Here is a 19,672-nt window from a genome sequence, read left to right on the forward strand (position 1 = left end):
AAACCATAGCAGTTATTGATCAGTTTGTCTTATAGCCTTGATTCTTTTTACAAAGAAACCAAAGTTGTTCAAAGAATTAATTTATTCACATTCTAATTAAAATGTGTTCATTTGGCTAATTTGTGCATTACAAGAAACAGTAATACAATAGAAGCATAAATGAGCCACAGACTGGAAAAAAATCTATTTTAAAGAAAAGACCAGGCACAGCTGTGAAAAAAGAACAGTCTGTAGACATGGAAACACATAACCTTTTGAGGAAAGCTTCTCCTTATTTTCTGAAGTTAACTTTCTTCTGCCCCAGAAATACTAGGTTGCAAACATGCATTAACACTGTGCACAGCAATTTGCACAAATAACACATTTTTGTCATTAACTCAAGCCTGCAACTCTCACTATTGTACCTGACTGATATCACCCATCTTACCCTCCAATTATTCTAAATACCTCAATGAATATCTGAGTTACCAATAATAACTGAAATGGAAAGCAGAGAACCATGTTGATCACTCCCCCTTTTCCTGCTCCAAAGAAGCATAAGACTTACATTCCACAACTAACAAAGAATGAACCGTAATTACCTTTTTCGCAGAAGCGACCAGTGAAGTGCAGCGGGCAGTCGCACTGAAATGAGGTGGCCCCAGTAGCTAGAGAGAGAGGACGACAAGTCCCTCCATTGTGGCACATTCCTTCCTGGCATATGAACGGCAGTTCAGGGGAAATCTGAGAGGACACAACAGGCTCAGGCAACTCAGGCACATCAGAAGAAACCATAGGGAATGCTGTTGACAGGTGTGTGGGTACAGGAATCCTGAAAGGATAGAGACAACACATCAACAAATCATTTGTGCCACTACAATTCAGCTTCATTAAAAAACAGTAGGTTTTTGTCTTTAGAAGTTCAGATTATATTTAAGAAAATGTGAGTACCTTAGCAATTCCCAAAGCAAGTCCCCATTCTGAAATCTAGCCAAAAGATAATGACGGTATTTTTCCCTGTGAAGGAACAAGAAATAACTTCCATGCATATAGCACAGTTTGTATTGTGCTCTCATACTTCCTTTGAAGTAGTTGTCAACAATGGACTGATAAATAAATACAGGCCTGTATTATTAAATATTTTAGTGTTAAAATTTACCAAATCTCATAATCTCATAAGGCTGTCCTTGAAGATGTTACTTTCATGCAAGTAGATTAAGCATGCATATGCAGAAGGAAAATGCTGTACTACACCTATATATTTTTTAATTCACAGAAATAACTGGGGGGGGGGGGGGGGGAGAGAAAGAGAGATAGCTTTTTTTCATTTTTCCCTATATTTTTTTTTATTTAGGATGACATTATCTCTCTCTTCTCAGTTTTTGAACTCTCACTATAATTACTAGATTGATATGATAATAATTTTCTCATTTTAATTATTTTCCATCCAAAGTTAGCAAGACCACCTGTTTGGTCTAATTATCAACTTTGTGTATTACAGCTTTTTTTTTTTTGCTTTTTTTTTTTTTTTTTAACCAGAGAGACAAACCCGTGATTCATTATAACTACAAATTTAAGGCTACCAATTTACGTACCAGAACAATTTATGTGCATCACACAAATTACTATGATGAGGGCAAAGTAAAAGGAATCAAAAGTCACAGGAAGATTCAAGACTATTTTAAAAGCTTGGACAAATAAAATAGTTTTTGGTAAATTTTACATGAGAGACATTCTTCCTTCATTTTATGAAGTTTAAGAGATTCTACTTTTTTTCCAGAAAGCAACTTCCATTTCTGAAATTTGACAAATCTAATAAAATATCTTACTATTTTTACTTCAATGTTAAGTTTGAAATTTCTGAATATTTCTCTTATGTCTTAATGGTGTGCAAAAAAATATCAAATTAGAGAAAGGGAGACTAGACTGAGCTGAAATGTCACTAACATTTTGCCAAAAAAACCCATAGAAATTACATATTTCATACAATGGTTTATAGGCATCACAGCCAGTGGAAGTCAACATTTCTGGTAATGTGTTAAACATCAACGTCAAATTCTTACTCATTTTGGTTAAAATGATGGTATAAACCTGCTTTACAAAAAATAAAAAAATATATATATTCACTACTGCTATACACCCCTCTCTCCTTGTATCAGCTAAAACTTTTGCTTCACCATATTGTAGAGGTTGGAGTATGTCTTAAAAAGAAAAATTGACAGGGATGATGCATCATGAGAATAGTGTGTCTGCAGAAGCAAGACAGATGGGGAGATAGTGGTGTGATGGGACACCTTCAGTGTGACTTTGCATTCACCACTCCAGGCATCTGTCTTCTTAAATCTAGCTTCCAAATTTACTAAATATCCCATTTAGTCAGGTCAACCTGAAAACTGATTTTAATAATTTATCTTTTGGAAGCTTACTATTGAAAAGTCAGTACTCCGAATTTTCAATACAGTTCCTGTACAAAAACAATGAGACATGCTGAGAGGCAGGTAAGAAAGAAAAGTAGCTGGACAGAAGAAGGATAGAAATAATTCAGGACAGAGTAAATATCTAAGTGTACCCAGAGAAAGACACAGAAATTGAGAAAGGAGCAGAACGTGGGAAAGAACAAAATGGGCACAGGGCTTACGTGACAGCAGAGAGGAGGCACACAGAGCAGTAATGGTAAGGGAATCATTAGAGAGGGATAGTGAAGCAGGGATGCAGACTGAGTCCAAGACCTAAGATAGGCAAAACACCAGAATATGGTGCTTAAAATTGAGGATACAGGGATTTCAAGGCAGTTAAAAGCCATACACTTTATATGAGAGAAGAGCATCTGAAAAGATGGCAGACAACATCCCTAAAAGATCTGAAACAAAAAGATTTTGAAACAAAAAAGATTTGAACCAAAACATTTTAAAAAACAATCCCTAAAAGATTTTTGAGACTCAGAACTTGCTGATAAGAGGCTTGGAATTTTAGGAAAACACATGACATCCTGTTTATTTCCACCTATACGAATAGCATAACAATGTTTCCATTTATATGAATAGAATTACAACAAAGAATTTTCTGGATTTACAGCCATCCTTTTTTCCTAGTGGAAATAACTAACATAATCTTCATATGGGCTATTCCATTCAGAGCAGCATTAAGAGTGCACTAGGAGTGTGTGTTATCTTCTACCAGGCTAGCACAGCAAATTAAAAATGCTTAGTCACCTGCTGCTGCGATTACAACCACTGATTAAAAAAAAAATTAAATTCTTCATTTTGTCCCCAAACATGACATAAAAGTTCGAGCAGCTCTGAATATGTTTGAGCATAAATGTTTGAGTAGCTCTGAATGGAAGCTCTGTAGATTTACATAAAGAATCAGGCACTTACAGGAGACATTTATGGGGAGGTATTACTCGGGTTTGGAGTGGATATTTTTGTTCCTGAAAAAATCCAACAAAAACTAAATAAAACTTGGGAAAGAATCAGGGCATAAACTAAGTTCTCACTACTAGCTTTTAGAGAGACCATTTATCTAATTACACATAATCCTATAGATGACCATAGCAAAATTTACTCCTCTGAACCTGGTCACAGCTACTGTCAGGGGTAAAATACTGAATGAGAAGGATATCTGCATGACTGGCAAATGATGCATACTTGTATCCACTGGAAGCACTGATTTCCAGCTGTGGAAGTTTCACATCCCCTTTCTGACAGGAAGCTACTATTTTTCTCTAAAATAGAATCACAGGAGTGTCCTTAAAATGAAATTTCAGGACCGCAAGTAACGCAGCTCTGCTTCATTTTTTGGTTGACATCCTAATCCACGGAGGAGAAAGAAAGGGAAGCTCCTTGGCAGGTTGATTTCTTCCTGGTTCATTTGCTAGGTTTCACAGTGTGTCAGCATTTGCAGGTTTGTTCTGGTTGTTTTGCTTCTAGATGGTGCCTGACTACGTATGTTCCAGTACTGCTTCCAGGCGCCCTGCAGCTCGCTGCCTCGATGCAAAAGAGGAGAGGAATTTGCCTGGGCTGGTTTGTGGGGCAAACATCTGCAGCTGCACTCACAAGCCGTTCAAGCTGCTGCTGTGAATAAGCAATGACCTTGGTTGAATACAGTTTAACTAAAACATTTATTTGAATAAAGAGCTGGGAAGTGTTTAAAGGAATTTAATAATTGAGGTGTTAGAAGTTTTGACAAAGTGTAACAAAAATAAATCAGGCAAAACTTGATTCATTGATACTACACAACAAGGCTACAATTTTCTAATTTTTTTTTTTTTTTTCTTTTCAATTTCCTAGCCTGTCACTGCCTCTCAGCTCAATAATGCACATGAAGACCTTATAACTTGCTGCAAGCATCAACACATTGTTTTTTAATCTTAAAATGAGTTCAAACAGCTGAGTTTTAAAGGCCTGTAAGCTCGTGTTTCATAGCTGAGTGTACGTTAAGTTTGAAATGCTTGTCTAAATATAGATGTCAGTGCAATTTGAAGTCTTGTTTAATTTATATTACATTCTTTACCACTCAAGGAGATGTATGATTGACTGAATGGCAGGTACATAGCACTTAGGGATCATGCTTGATGTTATGTTGTTAAACCAAAAGCACACATACCAACTGTGCTTCCTGCTCCCCTATGCTCTCCTTTTCTTTTCAGAAAGAGATGGAAACTGTTAGTGTGTGGAGTTAGGGGCACTGTGGATTAAAAAGTTAAAAAAAACACTTTGGATGCCTGTAGTGCTAGGGCTTAAATAACAGGCCCTGAAAAAAAATTGACCTCTAGATGAACATCGCAACCAAACATTATCCATTATTAGTATCTGATAATTAGTAAAATCTGTATTAACATTTATTATTGGTATCTGATTATTAATGAAATACATATGCTTATTAGTGAAAGTTATAGCTTTGGCAAAATATCATCAGTAGTGAGAATGAAATGTTGTGAGAATGTATCCACCTTCCCTTGTTTAGCCTTGTTCAAGGCTGAGAACCCAAGTGTTTGGCCTTGTTAGAAACTCCCTTGGTTCCCCCCACTGAGCCCTGGCCAGGCTTTGGGTGGAATCCAACAGGAGAATGAAATCAGATGTTTCTGCTCAAAGAAAAGTGCAAGTCATTCTGGACCTGTGTGCTGTGACTTTGGAAGCCTCTCCTACAGATGGATGCATCATGTAGGATTTCCCCCTTTTCCCGGGGCTGCCCAGCCACTGCGGGGCTGGGTGATGGTAACGTATGCAAGTGGTGAGGGATCTTTCTTAATCACTATTCTCCCCATCGTGTAGTAGTGATTAGGTGCATTGCCTTGCTTATTCTTATTTTCTATAAATAACTGTATGTAGAAATATTTAAGTGTGCTATTCTATATTTTTCTGATTTTTTTTTTTTTCTGTGTTACTTGGCTATATCCTTTCCTTATTAACAGTAAAATAAGCCTGCTTTTTTCACTCTGGTGTCTGAGTTTAACTGGCATCCTTGATCAGCAAAACAATGCCCGAGGTGTGCCCTGACCTGGCAGTGCAGGGGCTCAGCTTCCCTGGGGGCTGAGTTGGGTGTCTCTGGTTTAACCCTGTGCCAGGGCCAGTGACTAGGGCTGAGAGCCTGGAGAAGGGAAGGCTCAGGGGGATCTTGTCAATTTGTATAAATACCTGAGGGAGACGAAAAGATGGAGCTGACTCTTCTTGCTGGTGTCTAGTAAAAGGCCACAGGGCAGTGCACACAAACTAAAATGCAAGAAAATCCACCCAAATACAAGAAAAACTTGTTGTGTGGTTTTCTGTTTGTGTTTTTTTGTTTGTTTATCGGTTGGTTGTTTTTTTATAGGGGTGATCTGTCTGTACAATAGACTTCAAACTGAAACCTGCAAATAGAGCAAACTTGTCCCCAAAGTAATTCATTATCAGGCTGATGGCAGCCATGTCTACAGAAGAACTCTGACATTTTTCCATGAAGCAGGTTGATGAGACATGCAATGGCATGGGAGTCCCAATGATATGATAACATCTCCACTGCCTGTATCTTCTGGTACTTACGTACTTAACATTTTATTACTGAAGTAATGGATTTAGCCTTATCTGATATGAACGCGATAAGGAGTCTTGTATTTTTAGCTTGTCAATAAAGTAATTTGTGCTGGGAAACAACTCCTTTTATTTACAATTTTCTTCGTTGGAGAAGTGTGTACATGCCATTTTTCTTAGGTTGTGACAGAATATTATTTTAAGCAAATGTTTTAGATTTTGGAGCCAAAAGAAAGATTTTTCAAGGGCATTAGTATGCGTGGTAGAATATAATTTCAAACCCTTATGAAACTGAAAACAACTGCACTTCATGGAAATGTTGGTTTAAACAGAAATGAAAATCTAGTACCTTGCATGTAATTTGGCAAGAATGAACAAAGCCTTTTTCAGGCTGTTTATTTCACTGTTCATAACCATGTCAAGAAGAATACTTTAAATGGCATTTCCCTGATTTCAATGAATCCGCAGAACAATATATCTGTGCACTTACTCTACTGGCAAACCTGCCTAAATGTCTCGACACAGTAATTGAGAAAACAATTTAAGAGATTATCAGAGAAGGATGATTTTTTTTTTTTTTTCAGCAGTTTATATCTGAATCTTATTTCCTTTCTTATTTTCTTCCATCCCAGTCTTTGTTGGTTTGGAAGAATCAGGTGTCTTGTTTCATAATAAAGATGATATATGATCATAGAACCATAGAATGGTTTGAGTTGGAAGGGATTTTAAAGATCATCTACTTCCAAAACCCCTGCCATGGGCAGGGACACCTTCCACTAGCCCAGGTTGCTCAAAGCCCCATCCAACCTGGCCTTGAACACTGCCAGGGAGGGGGCAGCCACAGCTTCTCTGGGCAACCTGTGCCAGTGTCTCACCACTCTCACAGTATAGAATTCCTTCTTTCTATCTAATATAAATCTACCCTCTTTTAGTTGAAAAACATTACCCTTCATCTTATCACTAGACTCCCTCATAAAGAGTCCCTTCCTGTCTTTCATTTAAGTACTGGAATGTTGCTAGAAGGTCTCCCCAGAGCCTTCTCTTCTCTTCTCTAGGCTGAATATTCCCAACTCTCTCAGCCTGTCCTCATAGAGGAGGGGCTTCAGCCCCCCAATCATCTTCATGTCCTCCTCTGGACTTGCTTGAGCAGGTCCATCTCTTTCTTATGCTGGGAGCCCCAGAGCTGGACACAGCACTCCAGGTGGGGTCTCACGAGAGCAGAATAGAACGGTAGAATCACCTCCCTTGACCTGCTGGACACACTTCTCTTGATGCACCCAGGATACAGTTGGAGATATGATCAGGCATATCTCTAAAAAATTCGGTTCTGTGTGTGTTCCAGGTTATGAGCCCAGCTTCTCCCTCCTACTAGGCACAATATTTGGTAGCTGAAGTCAGTGATACTGTAGTTGCAGCATTCCATTTAAAAATTTGCAGTTGGTATAACATCATTTGCAACTGCTTTTGCACACATAGCATCTCATTTAATCGTGCAGACTCTTAGCAATGCAAATAATATATTCGATATACATTGCAGTCAAGGATGTGTGTAATTAACAGATATAATGAAGTTTAAGAAAGCTCAGTTTACAAATCCAAAGAAAAAAATATGAACCCCAGGACACGTAGCAGTGCCAGATACAGGAGGAAATGTCAGGTATGGAAAGATAGGTAAAAGGAGAAAGAAGAAAGGGAAATACATATACTAAGATACATATTTTAAATGATTTAAAGCATTTAGATTCCATACACTTTATAACAGATAAATAAGTTAATATGACAGAATTTGCAGCAACAATACTTCATGTTGAAAGTTTAATAGCAAAATCTCTCCTAAACAAGACATTAAAGTGAATTTTCCTTGGACGTTATTTGAAAAAAATCCTCTCAGTCCCTAAGTTTAGGACATGGCAAATAACGGTTTTGCTATAACTGAATTTCTGTACCAAATCCAGTCCTCTTTCTACTTGACTTGCTTACAGAAGTAAGTGAATATTGAATCTTTCAATTGTTCACACTGATCTCTATTTTATCTTATTTTTGCTCTTCCATAGCCTTCGCCATCCTCCCTTTTAAGACCTTCTAGACTTTCTTTCATCCAAAGATTAACCTCAAAAAAAGCAGAGCAATCAAAACTACTGAGTCCTATGTGGACCAACGTGCAAATCTTAAACTTTCTGAAGTTTAAGCAAATCTCGAATCTGTCTGAACTTCAGCTTTCTGGTTTACATTAAGTCAATAGTCACAGTTAGAAAACTACTTCTCAGTTTCATCTTTGTTGTTGTTGAGAACAGCACTTGAAATGCCTGAGTACTGCATCTTTTTGTTGATTTATGCAACTTCTCTTGTTTCTTGAAACTAGTGGTTTTGAATGGGAAAAAAATTTTCATTTGCTCCTTGAAGATTCTCTCAGCAGATCAGAAATGGTTTGTATCTTTTTTTTTTTTTTTTTTTTTAACACAACACTGTGCTTGTCCTTCTGAAAAGCCTCTGCAAGATTAGAATATAACCATTCTGTCCCAGTCTTAAATGGCTGAGTAAACTGTCCTGGGTAAATTGAGTTCCTGTAACAGTGATGCTATGAGAGCTATCTAAAAAAAAATAAAAATCACAATTTCAGAATGAAACCACTACTGTTTACCAAAGCTTCTATCTAGTTTCAAGGGTTAAAGACATTCTTCCACCTCAGTGATGTCATCCATAATTTAGACTCTAAAATGGAAGATGTACCTATGATATATTATTGCACAATGTGTCTGTGAGGGATAAGGGAGAATCACTTCTAGATCCTGAATATACCATTGATTTCGTAAGTAATAATTAATCTCAGGCAAGAATTCTGAATTGTAACTCTCAGGACTGTAGTTGTCAGACATTGGCCTTTGTCCACAGTGAAGATTCTCCAGGTGGCTAGAGCCCTGCTTTGCCAAGAAAGAAAATGAAATGCTTGAAGAGGTATGCTAAAAACCCCCAATTGATACAGTGGAAAAATCTAAGTTTATACTCAGATGAATATTCTAACCCAAGGGATGGGCAACCATATGCTAACGAACACTTTTCCTTTCTCCACTCAATACAATGAAGGCTTGTTCCATGCAGGACAGAACAGACCAAGGGACTGGTTTGGGGAGTTCTTACAGCACTTCTGGTAGCAGACTGGCAAGTTTATAATTCCATCAAGCTGAGGACAAGAAGAAAGTCAAGTATCTGATAAACCAGAACAGTGCTCTTACCATTTATCTGAAAAATAAAAAGGGAAAGCAGGTATGTATCACCATTGAACATATCTTGTACAGTCTCATCTCAGTTTCTTCTGGGCATGCCCAGTAGATCTTGACCTCTGTGAGATACATTTATGAAGGACAAGTAGAGGCATTCTCAGACCCTAACAGGAGTGAGAGGAACTCTCAAGAGAATCAAAGTGCTTCCAGAGATTCATGGAAACACACACTTTTGCAGGCTGGTACTTCAATGCACCCTGATAGAATTGCAGGTAAAATGCAGCTTTGAGAGTACATACTTCGGTTTTAGGTGCCTCACATAACAATAATTTAGGCATCTAAATATTTTTCACAGACTTAATCTCTTTTTGCATTTGTTTCCCCGTGTGTGCTGAAAATAGTTGTTGCCTACATAAGTAGGGGAGGCCTACACTGCTTTATAAATATTAATTAATATCGCTGAATAGAAAGCATTTTGCTATTCAAAGACTGTGTGACTGGAGAGAGGTGGGAATATAAAAAGGCATTCTGTATCACACACTATTGAAATTACCGTGAGAGCAAGCTTGCAAGCAAGATGAGATAGACATGTAGAAATTATTAGTACAAAAAGAGCTAAAAATGCAGAGTACTGTTATGTATTATCTAGTCTTTCTTCCAGACTTTATTTCTAATTATATCTTAATGCTGAAGAATGGTTGGCATACATAAACACAAATATTATTTATTCATCAGTAATCTGGCATTTAATTAAAATATTACTGCATTCTCATTGAGCACATAAAGAAGAAGGTTGTAAATATGACAGGTCAAAGAATGACTATGATATTAACAGAGTGAAAAAAAATATTGTTAAAAACTCCTGAAATAGTATTTTACAAGGCAACAGACAAGGAACTAAAATAATAGGCCTTTATGTACATTTTTTCTACATGAAAAAATTATTTTATAGTCAATAAAGCACTTGCCACAGATGAGAGAGTAAACAACAGCCCATAGTGGATCTGGGTACTGGGGTTTACATCAGAATCGGTGAGATTAGATCTTTTACCCTGTGTGCTCACTCACACCTGCACACCACCTGTTATGTTCACTATGTTTCCACTTTCCTTCCCAGCAAGGAGGTTGTTGCTGGTCTGGGAAGCTCATGTTAATTCACACAGAGTTGTAGCAACTAGCCTTGACAGTTAACAGCCATGGTCCCTGTTCATCCCCTGGCAGTCATCTCCATGCATCTTTTCCATCTTCAGTTCCTCCCCCCACTTCCAGGACCTTTCCTCCAGCCAGGATGTTTACCTCCTTCTTTCCTGACCCTCTTCTTTTGTCTAAGACCACATCTTCTTTTCAAGAGTTCTAATTTTTCAGCACTCACTTTTCTCTCCAGAACCCACAGTACCCATTTTTCCCAATTAAAATGGTTCTCTCTGCAGAAGCATAAAGTGAGATCAGCCTCCTAAATGGTGCTTTTATCTCATGTCTCTTTATTAATTGGAGGTTTCCTGACGTGCTACTACTCTTTGGTCCAGACACTATCAAAATTTACAATCACCTCATAGTGATTGCAACTATCAAGTAGGAGGCTTCTGTTTGAGAATTCAGTAGTTTAATTCTGGATATTTGTGTATGTCATTATCTGGTGCCTGATATTGTTTACAATATATTTTTTTCCCTACAGCAGTATCGTATTTTAGAGTGTCTTAGTGTAACAGGCAATGCTGGTAGATGTCTTTTCCTTCTTTCTTATATTAGCATGAAATGGCTCTAAGGGTGCACTAAACAAAGTTATATTCTTATTAATGAGATTTTCCTAAAGAAAAGTTGTTACATACTGGAGTAGTGAATATTTTTCTCTCATGTAATTGGAAAACTATTCGTATTTTGGTCACAATATGTTTTTGTAGTGAGCATTCTCACTTTACTTGAGAGTGAAAAAATACTTTAACAATGACAATGACAGCAGCAACAAGAACAATCAATAACAAAGTAATTAACATGTTCAATGCTTATGACCTCACATTCAACCTCTTTTTAATTCCGAATTCTCCAAGGCTTCAAAATGCCACCCAAAATAGCCTTTTCCCTCCTATATATTTGAAGAAATTTCATCTGCCAATGAATATCTAGGATAAAATTCACTTTGTCAAACGTTATCAGCCTAAGAGCTTGGAAACCTGCCTGAGCTGATCCCCCTGGTTCTCCCTGTAGACAATCTATAAGCAGAGAGCGGTATCTCCAGTTTATCCCGTTCTAAGAAAAGTGGCCACCTTTCTCCATTGACTAGAGATTGAACTGAACAAATTAACTCTGATGAGCGAGGACAAATTCCTACTTCTGCTTGCTATGTCACACGTAAAATCATGCATGTTTTGATTATATAACTGAGAAAATCCAAACCCATTTTGAGGTATTCAACACATTCGATAAAAACATTCCCTATGAATCACATACCTTTACAGCAAAGAATAGAGCTTGCTTTACTGTGTTCCAACATAAAGTGATCTTTATAGACCTTTAAGCAATTTAAGTTCATAATGAAGAGGCAGATTTGACTTTAACTTTAGTAAGAGAACATGACTTTAGCTTAGCAAAATCGTAAAACATGGAGAGTTAGTATCAGGCAGCATTAGCAAGACTAAGCAGTTTTATTATTAGTGTGAACAACTGGAAGAAAAGCATAACAGTTTGCAAACAAGAAATAAGGAAACTCCAGATGCCTTGTCAGCAGATTTCTGTCTTTCAACTTGCAGAACAGTACTCAAAACTGCACAGAAATCAAGATCAAATTCAGCAGAACAACATGCCACTGTGCTGCACTAAACTATTCAGTTTTTGTTAGGACTAGGAATAATTAAGGAGCTGTCTTTTCTCAACCTGGATTACTTAACATAAACATGCTAAAACCGGATTATTCATATTCTCCCATTTTCTTATCATCTGAAAGGTTGTGACATGGCAAGATCATAGAGGGGGCAGGGAGCATATTAAACTAAAAGTATGTTACACTGAAATTATCAGGTGGTCAACCTGTTCCAGGGTAAATTGATGTTTTGCATCTATTGATCTTAACAGCTTTCGGTTATCTTAACCACTACTTAAACCCAAATGTTATGTCTTTGGAGGTTTCACTACCTGGTTATGATTTGGGACTAGGCAATGCCAGTTCCCAAAAGCCATTGATCCTTCCAACTGAAAAACTAGTTTCAAAGCAAGAGAAAAAGAGAAAACTAAGGCAAAACAGGGAGAATATTCTCAATGGCAGAGTGAATACTTCTCATTGTTACCTTCAAATTGTGCTACATTTTTTTGTCATTCTTCTTTCATTAACTTTAACTCATGAAGGGCACCTATATTTAAAGCATTGATATTACCAATTTAACAGGGTCATTATCTCAAAGCAGGTCAGATTTAGGAATATCAGTTAAATCCTCATTATCATATCTGCAAAATATGAAAGCTATCATCTGAACACAATCAGGAGGCAAAAAAGATATGAGATTACTTTGTTATGCTTACTTCTTTTTTTTTTTTTTTTTTTAAAAAATACTGTCTTGGTTTCCTTGTGAAAAGTTTAGACAGCTCATTTAGAATTCAAGATTCAAAATATCTAGCCTGTTGATTTAGGTGATGAAAATAAAACACACCACAGCAAGCAAATTATACTTTGCAAAGAGCTTAGAAGGGTTTAGGAGGTACGAATATACTTTTTTTTTTTTTTTGGTAAAAAAGACTAAGCCCCTTCAATTAGTCAAATTTGATGAAGACCTGACAAAGGCTTAATTGTATGGTCATATTCCCAAATTAGAGAATTTTTCTTACTGTGTTTATATTAGAAATTAATTCTGAAGGAAAAAAAAAATTACTTAAATTAATCTCACTTTCAACTAAAATAATCTTGCCATTTAAGAATTCTCTCTGGTGAATTTCTTTCATATGCTTTAATTCAGACAAGAATCTTTTCTATCTTCTCGTTTATGAAATGGATTTTATAACTGGTGAATGCTGGAAGCCAGTTATTGATGTCACACTTTTGTTTATAGTGCCCAGAAACTGAAGAGATCTAGTCACTTCCCCTAATTTTCATACAATACTTACTCATTTTTATAACATCAGTGAAATATGTTAGGCAGTTAGTTCTAAGAAATTACTGCATTTTCAATTGGCTAATGTCTTTTGGCCTTCAGCCTTGCTCCTTACAAATGTAAAAATTTTATATTACATCTCGCTATTTAAATAAGGAAATTTTTTGACAGTTAAGAAATGCTAACTCACACATTTATGTCAACTGGGACCCGTGAGAATTTTCTTCTCCTATCTACCTCTTAATTTTAGAGTAGGTGCTGAGAGGAAAAATGGGGAGATCTGGCTTCAGAAAGCTGGTCTGAAGCATCTCAACAAATTCTTGCACAACATAGAGACAGGTTGTTTTTTGAAGTTCATTTATGTTCATGGCCTCTTTTTGACACTGTTTACAATTTTAACAGCTCATGGTTTCATGAGCTGAAACCCTTTTCCTCATCCTCAAGATTTCTAGTATTGCTATGAACAACCACTGCTTCCTTTAAACTTCAGAGCTTCAAAAGAAATCCATAAACCCATAAGTAGCATTCTGTCTAGAAATTTACCAATTACTTGAGAAAGATGTGAGTAGGAGCTGAAGGAAAGGACACAAATCACAAACTTTTCTTTATATTATATGTGTGATTTTGAGTGAATTGTCAAAATATACATGAATACCTACTGCAGTTTTGCACAGATGAAGCAGAGATTTCTGTATACTCTGAACATTCTACACATTACAGAATTAGATCTTCCAAGAGCCAAACTTTCTTTCTGCAACTACTCATTTTAAGGTTTACACATACATTCTGAATTGTTTATGCTTCTGGTCTCTGCTTTTCATATGTCAGTTTTTTTGAAAGAAAAAAAAAAAAAAAGGATTTTTACTCTCATGAATATATCAAGATCTGTATTGATTTTTAAGTTAAATTTCTGAAGCATTTTCTCTTTACCCAAGACCTTTTGAAGAAGGAAGGAGAAAAAAGGAAAAGATACAACAGAATTTAAAGCTGTTCTTCTTCTGTATAGTTACTTCAGTAAAGATCAATAGCATAGTTTTTAAAATGGTATAGTAGTGTTTCAAGGCTGCAGGGGGCACTGACGCACTGTGTATATACAGTACCGCAGAGCAAGAGTTAGACAGGATTATGATTAAACAGTCCTGCAGGTTACAGATACAAAAAACCCACATAAACTATTTATAATCAATTTCAGTTTTGAGAAATTAGGTAATTGTAAAATATTTATATGAATTTTGGAGGGCTATTAATGTTTCTTTTACTGGTAAATATATTTGGTTTTCTGCTTCAATCAAGTAGTTGTAGGGATAAGACTGTTTTCTTAATTTTATAACCAAGGTCCCTTGAAGGATGATATATCTTTCTAGTATTGCATTACTTCTTAATATTACAGCTTTAAACAAACAGACCCCACTCCCTGTAGAAAATAACATTTTGCTTAGTAGCTCCCCAGAAAAGCCCATTTATTGGCTGTTGATAATAACTTATGTATTAATCAGCCAATACAGATACTATCTGATTCACAGACTCATTTAAATAAGAATGTATTATAGTAAGAAATAATTACATATTTTAAGAAATAATTATATTTTTTTATTCAATATTTTCTATTTTAGGACCTAAGAATGATGACAGCTAAGATGTAAAAATTTCCTGATAATAAGAATATATGAAAATTTGTCAGTCAGCAACATATGGTAGCCAGGTAACCATGTCTGCATCATCGTTTCATCTCTTTTGTTTATCTCAGATCTTCATATTTCCTGCAGTTACAACTGTACTATGCCTAATAAGTTATGGCTGTCTAGAGAACCCTTTCTAGAAAGATGAACAGTCTAATTTTAACACAGCAACACATGAAGAAGTCACCACTTCAACTGGTAGTTTGTACCAATTATATTGATCATTACTGTTATAGATTTTTTTGTTTATTACCGGTTCAGATGTTCTGGCTACAGCTTCCAGCCACTGGTTCTAATATGCTGGACTCTGCTAAGATAAAGAAACCTCCATGTCCAGTGTTTCTCCTGGTTAAACATAAAACTCAAAGCATACTTTAATTGCAAAAAATTTTCAAAACCTTTTTCAGAATATTATACATAATGGATTTTATTTTCTAAAAAAACACATGAGCTTTTGTGGTATTGCTGATTGTTTCACTTTTATCTTTGTTAAATGAGATTTTTGCAAACCTGCAAATACCTTGTAAATCATGAAGTCCTGTGGTCTATTCACTGATGCAACGAAGAACATGGAATGGGTGGCAGCAGAGAGCTGCTAGACAGAATAAAACTCAACTTCCAAACTTTTCTCTTGACATTAGGGATGTTAGCAGTTGAAGGCAACTCTTATGATTTCTTATTACTTCTGCATCAAATTCAAAAGTGAATCTCAAAGATGATGAAAGTCAAAGCTAAAGTATTATACCGATTCAAGCTTCCAGTAGGCAAATTATTCTTTTCAGCATTACTCTCATTCTTGCTTATTCTAATACGCCTCTCTTCACAATACAGCCTGGTACAATAAGAGCAACTACATCTCCATTATGAGACACTCTCTGCACATAACTTGGAAGTCATGGAAACCTGCTCCAAAATTTAATTATTTGTGAGTATATAACAAAACATTTTTTTCTCTACTTCTAGGTTTCTGTAATTGGAATGACATCAAATATTAGAACTAAAGGTAAGTGTGACAGTAGTCCAATAAGGAAAGCATGAAAGGTAATTTATTTTTACTATTTGATTGTTTTTAGACAATTTCTCCTGTTATATACTTCACTTTTCTGAACGACAGCTCATAATAAATTTAAAACTAGATATATAAGGAAATAAAGTGGAATTCTGTCAAACCATCCATGCAGCCACTTTCAAGTTTTAGACAGGCAGAACAAGTCTGAGATTTATTTTTTTTTTTTATTCTAAGAGTGTTGAAGAAGAGGGTTTTGTTATTCATGTACCTGTCTGGCTAGAAGCCCAAGTGATTATTTCAGGAAGCTACTGAACCACACCACTTGATGTCTTGTGTCACTAAGATAATTTTTCTTAAGTATTAAGGTAAAGTTTCAAAACAGCATTGCAACAGCTATGACACGTCATCAATGCTGTGAAAAATATATGTGGTGAATTTTTACGAACTTTGAAAAACAGCTTTAAATTTAGTTTTTATTTTGTGTCTGCTTCAGTTTTGTAGGAAAATCGGAATGTTCTCAACACAATCTTTTTTTTTTTTTTTAATTCTAGCAAAACTGTTCTATTTTCATGTTTATGATATTATTTTGTTTTTAGGGGAAGCTGTGCTGAAATATGAAATGAAAAAGCTACATTCTTTCATGAAAAAAAGTCTTTTTCATAAATCTAATTATTTTTTTTTTTTTTTTAAATTTTTTCATGGTTTTACATTTCAAAAGCTAATCACATTCAAGCATTGTTTTTGTTTGGATGACAGAATTTCCAGGGAAGTATAAAGCAGTTTGGCAGAAGGTAATGAACACTGTCATTAACCTAGAACAACCCAAAATGTTGTGTCAATGTGTAGGGTTCCTGGAACTATGATCTTTGATGTAATGCAAAAAAAGGGTCCTTATTTTCTGGACCTCAAAATACACAGCTGAAATCCTACACCTCTCCACCCGTCAAATTACTGTATAATCCACAGGTACAAAGGCTAAAAGACTGAAAAGAGGCTTTTAAGCTGTCTTGGCAGCCTTCTAATTCTGATCACCCTTGATACTGAAAAGCTCCAAGTACAGAGAATTCACTGTGTTGTCCTTTAGACAGTAATGACTCCTAGAATTTCTGAACCACTCCATGCTAGTTCACTGAGCTCTGTCACATCCTTAACTTTTTTATCTCTTATGAAAGAAGTTGTCATGATCTACTGAACCGTTACCCGATAGGCAATCTCTCTCATTTCCATGTTTTAAGAATGTGCTGTGGGCGGATACAGTGACTTTATACAGTAATCATAGTTGTTTGTAGGGCTTTGAATCTACCACACAATGTAAAGATGCCAAAACAGATATAGTTTGGTTGTAACAGAAGTCTTTAACACATATTTCTCCTTCCTAAAATATTTATGTAATAAATTCAGTTCGATACTATAATGTTCTGATTAATGCTTAGCACTTTATTTTACTGATGTATAAAGAAATCAATTTATATGCAATGGTTAAGTATTTTGGGCTAAAAAAAAGCTTTATAAATTCCATTAATACATTTATTAAACATAGCGTAAAAATCACCAGTAACTGGATATATTCAATGTTATATAACTGCAGTAAATTAGATACAAATGTGTGATATGAGTGCAAAATAGCATTTCTCCAGCACTGGAACATTTTCTTTAGCACATGAGACATATATTATAAAGTAATGAAGTATAAGTGAACAGTAGTAGAAAGAAAATGTCATTAAAAAAACCTATGGGTCTTATTCATAACAAGTTTTCCTGTCTGTGCAACTGTGTCAGGGTGTTTTCCGAAATATTTAGTTGAGATATGATTTATTTGTAGTAGCACACTGCCTCAGACTTACACATTGGCGTGCATACGTTGACATATATACTTGCAAATGGTTTATCAAGAAAACAGAAGAAAAAACTGCATGGTATCCTTTAAGACTTGTCTTATTAGCTTCCATGCACATACCTGGCAATTCCAGAAGAAATCAAGATCTCATTACAATTGTTCATTACAGACCCAATAATAGACAGTGACTGCCACTGAATTCTGTTGCTAGAATTAAGATATAATCCTTTATTAGTATAACACACACACCTAAAGTTACAGAAGGGTAAGTAAGGTCAAGATAAACATTACTGAAAATTATTAATTTTTTAGAAATAAAGAGTTGTTCCAATAAATATTGGTGTTAGTTTTGTGATATGCTGATGAAGGGCAACCTTATCCAGAAATATATAGAGAAATGTAGTATTTACAAACATACATTATCTCACCTGCATGTGTTTGACACAGGGATTTATTTGTCTAATAACCATCACAAATAATTTCCACAGAATACTTCGAAAGATTGAGCTAAAGGCTTACACAACAATTTATAGTGATTCTGAGGATTTATAACAGTAGGAAAGATTAGATCTGTCACTTTGTTTTTTTGTTTTTTTGTTTTTTTTCTTTTTTAACATTGAAGTCTGTATTGCTGAAAAGTCATCATCTGAACAGGAATGCCAAAGTAAGAAGGTAACAGAAAAATACCCAGAATTCATGTACACAGACAGAGCAGAAAGGAAATTGCACAAGACAGCAAAACTCACAAAGGAAAAGAAAACATTGCAAACAAATGTTGCAAAAGATGAAGGAAATCAAGAAGGGCAAATCAAGCAGAAAACGAAAGCAACTCAGGCACTGGAAAAAGAGGAAGGGGCGATTAAAAACACACAGAAAAGTTTATCAGTCAGCAAAACCAATAGACAAGAGAGAAAAAAGTAACAAAATAAATGCATAATGAACAAATGCTTGTTATTTCTCTATGTTAAAATCGCACAAAATTGTTATTAACATAATATCAAGAATGACATATGTGGTGAATACAAATTAATATTTCAGAAGCTTTATTTTCAGTTCTGTACTTCAGAGACATTTAGTCCAATCTCTATGTTAACCACAGAAAACCTGTTAAATAAATAAAATTTAAGTAGTGTTACTATTGTTCATTTAGTAATTTTCTCCTACAGGGCTGAGGAGGACTAGATTTTTTTTTTTTTTTCCCTGTTTCACAATTAAGCACATATGTCCAAACTGTTAATGAAAAAATACAAACGTAACTACCTATGCTGAGATGTAAGAATATAATTTAAGGTGTGAATATTCTTGCTTTCACATATGACAGAAGCTCAATACTTCTCATAGGATCTTGCATTTATTCATCAATTAAGATGTAAGCAGACAAAAGAGCTTACGTTTGGAATTCTGTGATATCCCCTTCAGGTTTGAGCCAGCTTGTTCATTTGATTGAATTTAAGTTTTTCCGCTCAGGGGAATTTCAGCTCAGGATATGAAGAAACTCTTTAACCTTACCTCAGTCTGGTATAGACTGACGATAAACTCTAACATACAGTATGCACCACCATAAGCACTCTTACTTTTCTGAGTGTGGAATGCTCACTGTTTGACTTTCACAATCAACTGAAATATAACTTTCAGCAGATCCAACTTTCCCCTTTTCAAAGTATGCAGTTCATTCCAAAGACAGAAATCAAACACCTCAGATGCCTGGTGTCAGATGCTCTGAGTTGTGATGTTTTTATAATATTCTGAAAAAGCAAGAAGTTCAATAAAGGAAGAGACATGCTGAGAAATTGCACAGGAGACTGAACTTCACAAAGGTGTTAGGGTTCTGTTGGGATGTTTGTAAAAATATCACAGAAA

General features: G+C 35.6%; 1 protein-coding gene across 1 annotated transcript in view; it reads right to left on the reverse strand.

Annotated features, from left to right (window-relative positions):
• Positions 1-19,672, reverse strand: part of EYS (eyes shut homolog) — a 1,054,063-nt gene that overhangs the window by 233,898 nt on the left and 800,493 nt on the right. The window contains exon 36 of the mRNA XM_074895818.1: positions 582-811. Within this exon, the coding sequence (XP_074751919.1) occupies positions 582-811 (230 nt within the window). The remainder of the gene's footprint in view (positions 1-581; positions 812-19,672) is intronic.

The sequence above is a fragment of the Athene noctua genome, chromosome 1 (assembly GCF_965140245.1).
Source record: "Athene noctua chromosome 1, bAthNoc1.hap1.1, whole genome shotgun sequence".
Lineage (NCBI taxonomy): Eukaryota > Metazoa > Chordata > Aves > Strigiformes > Strigidae > Athene > Athene noctua.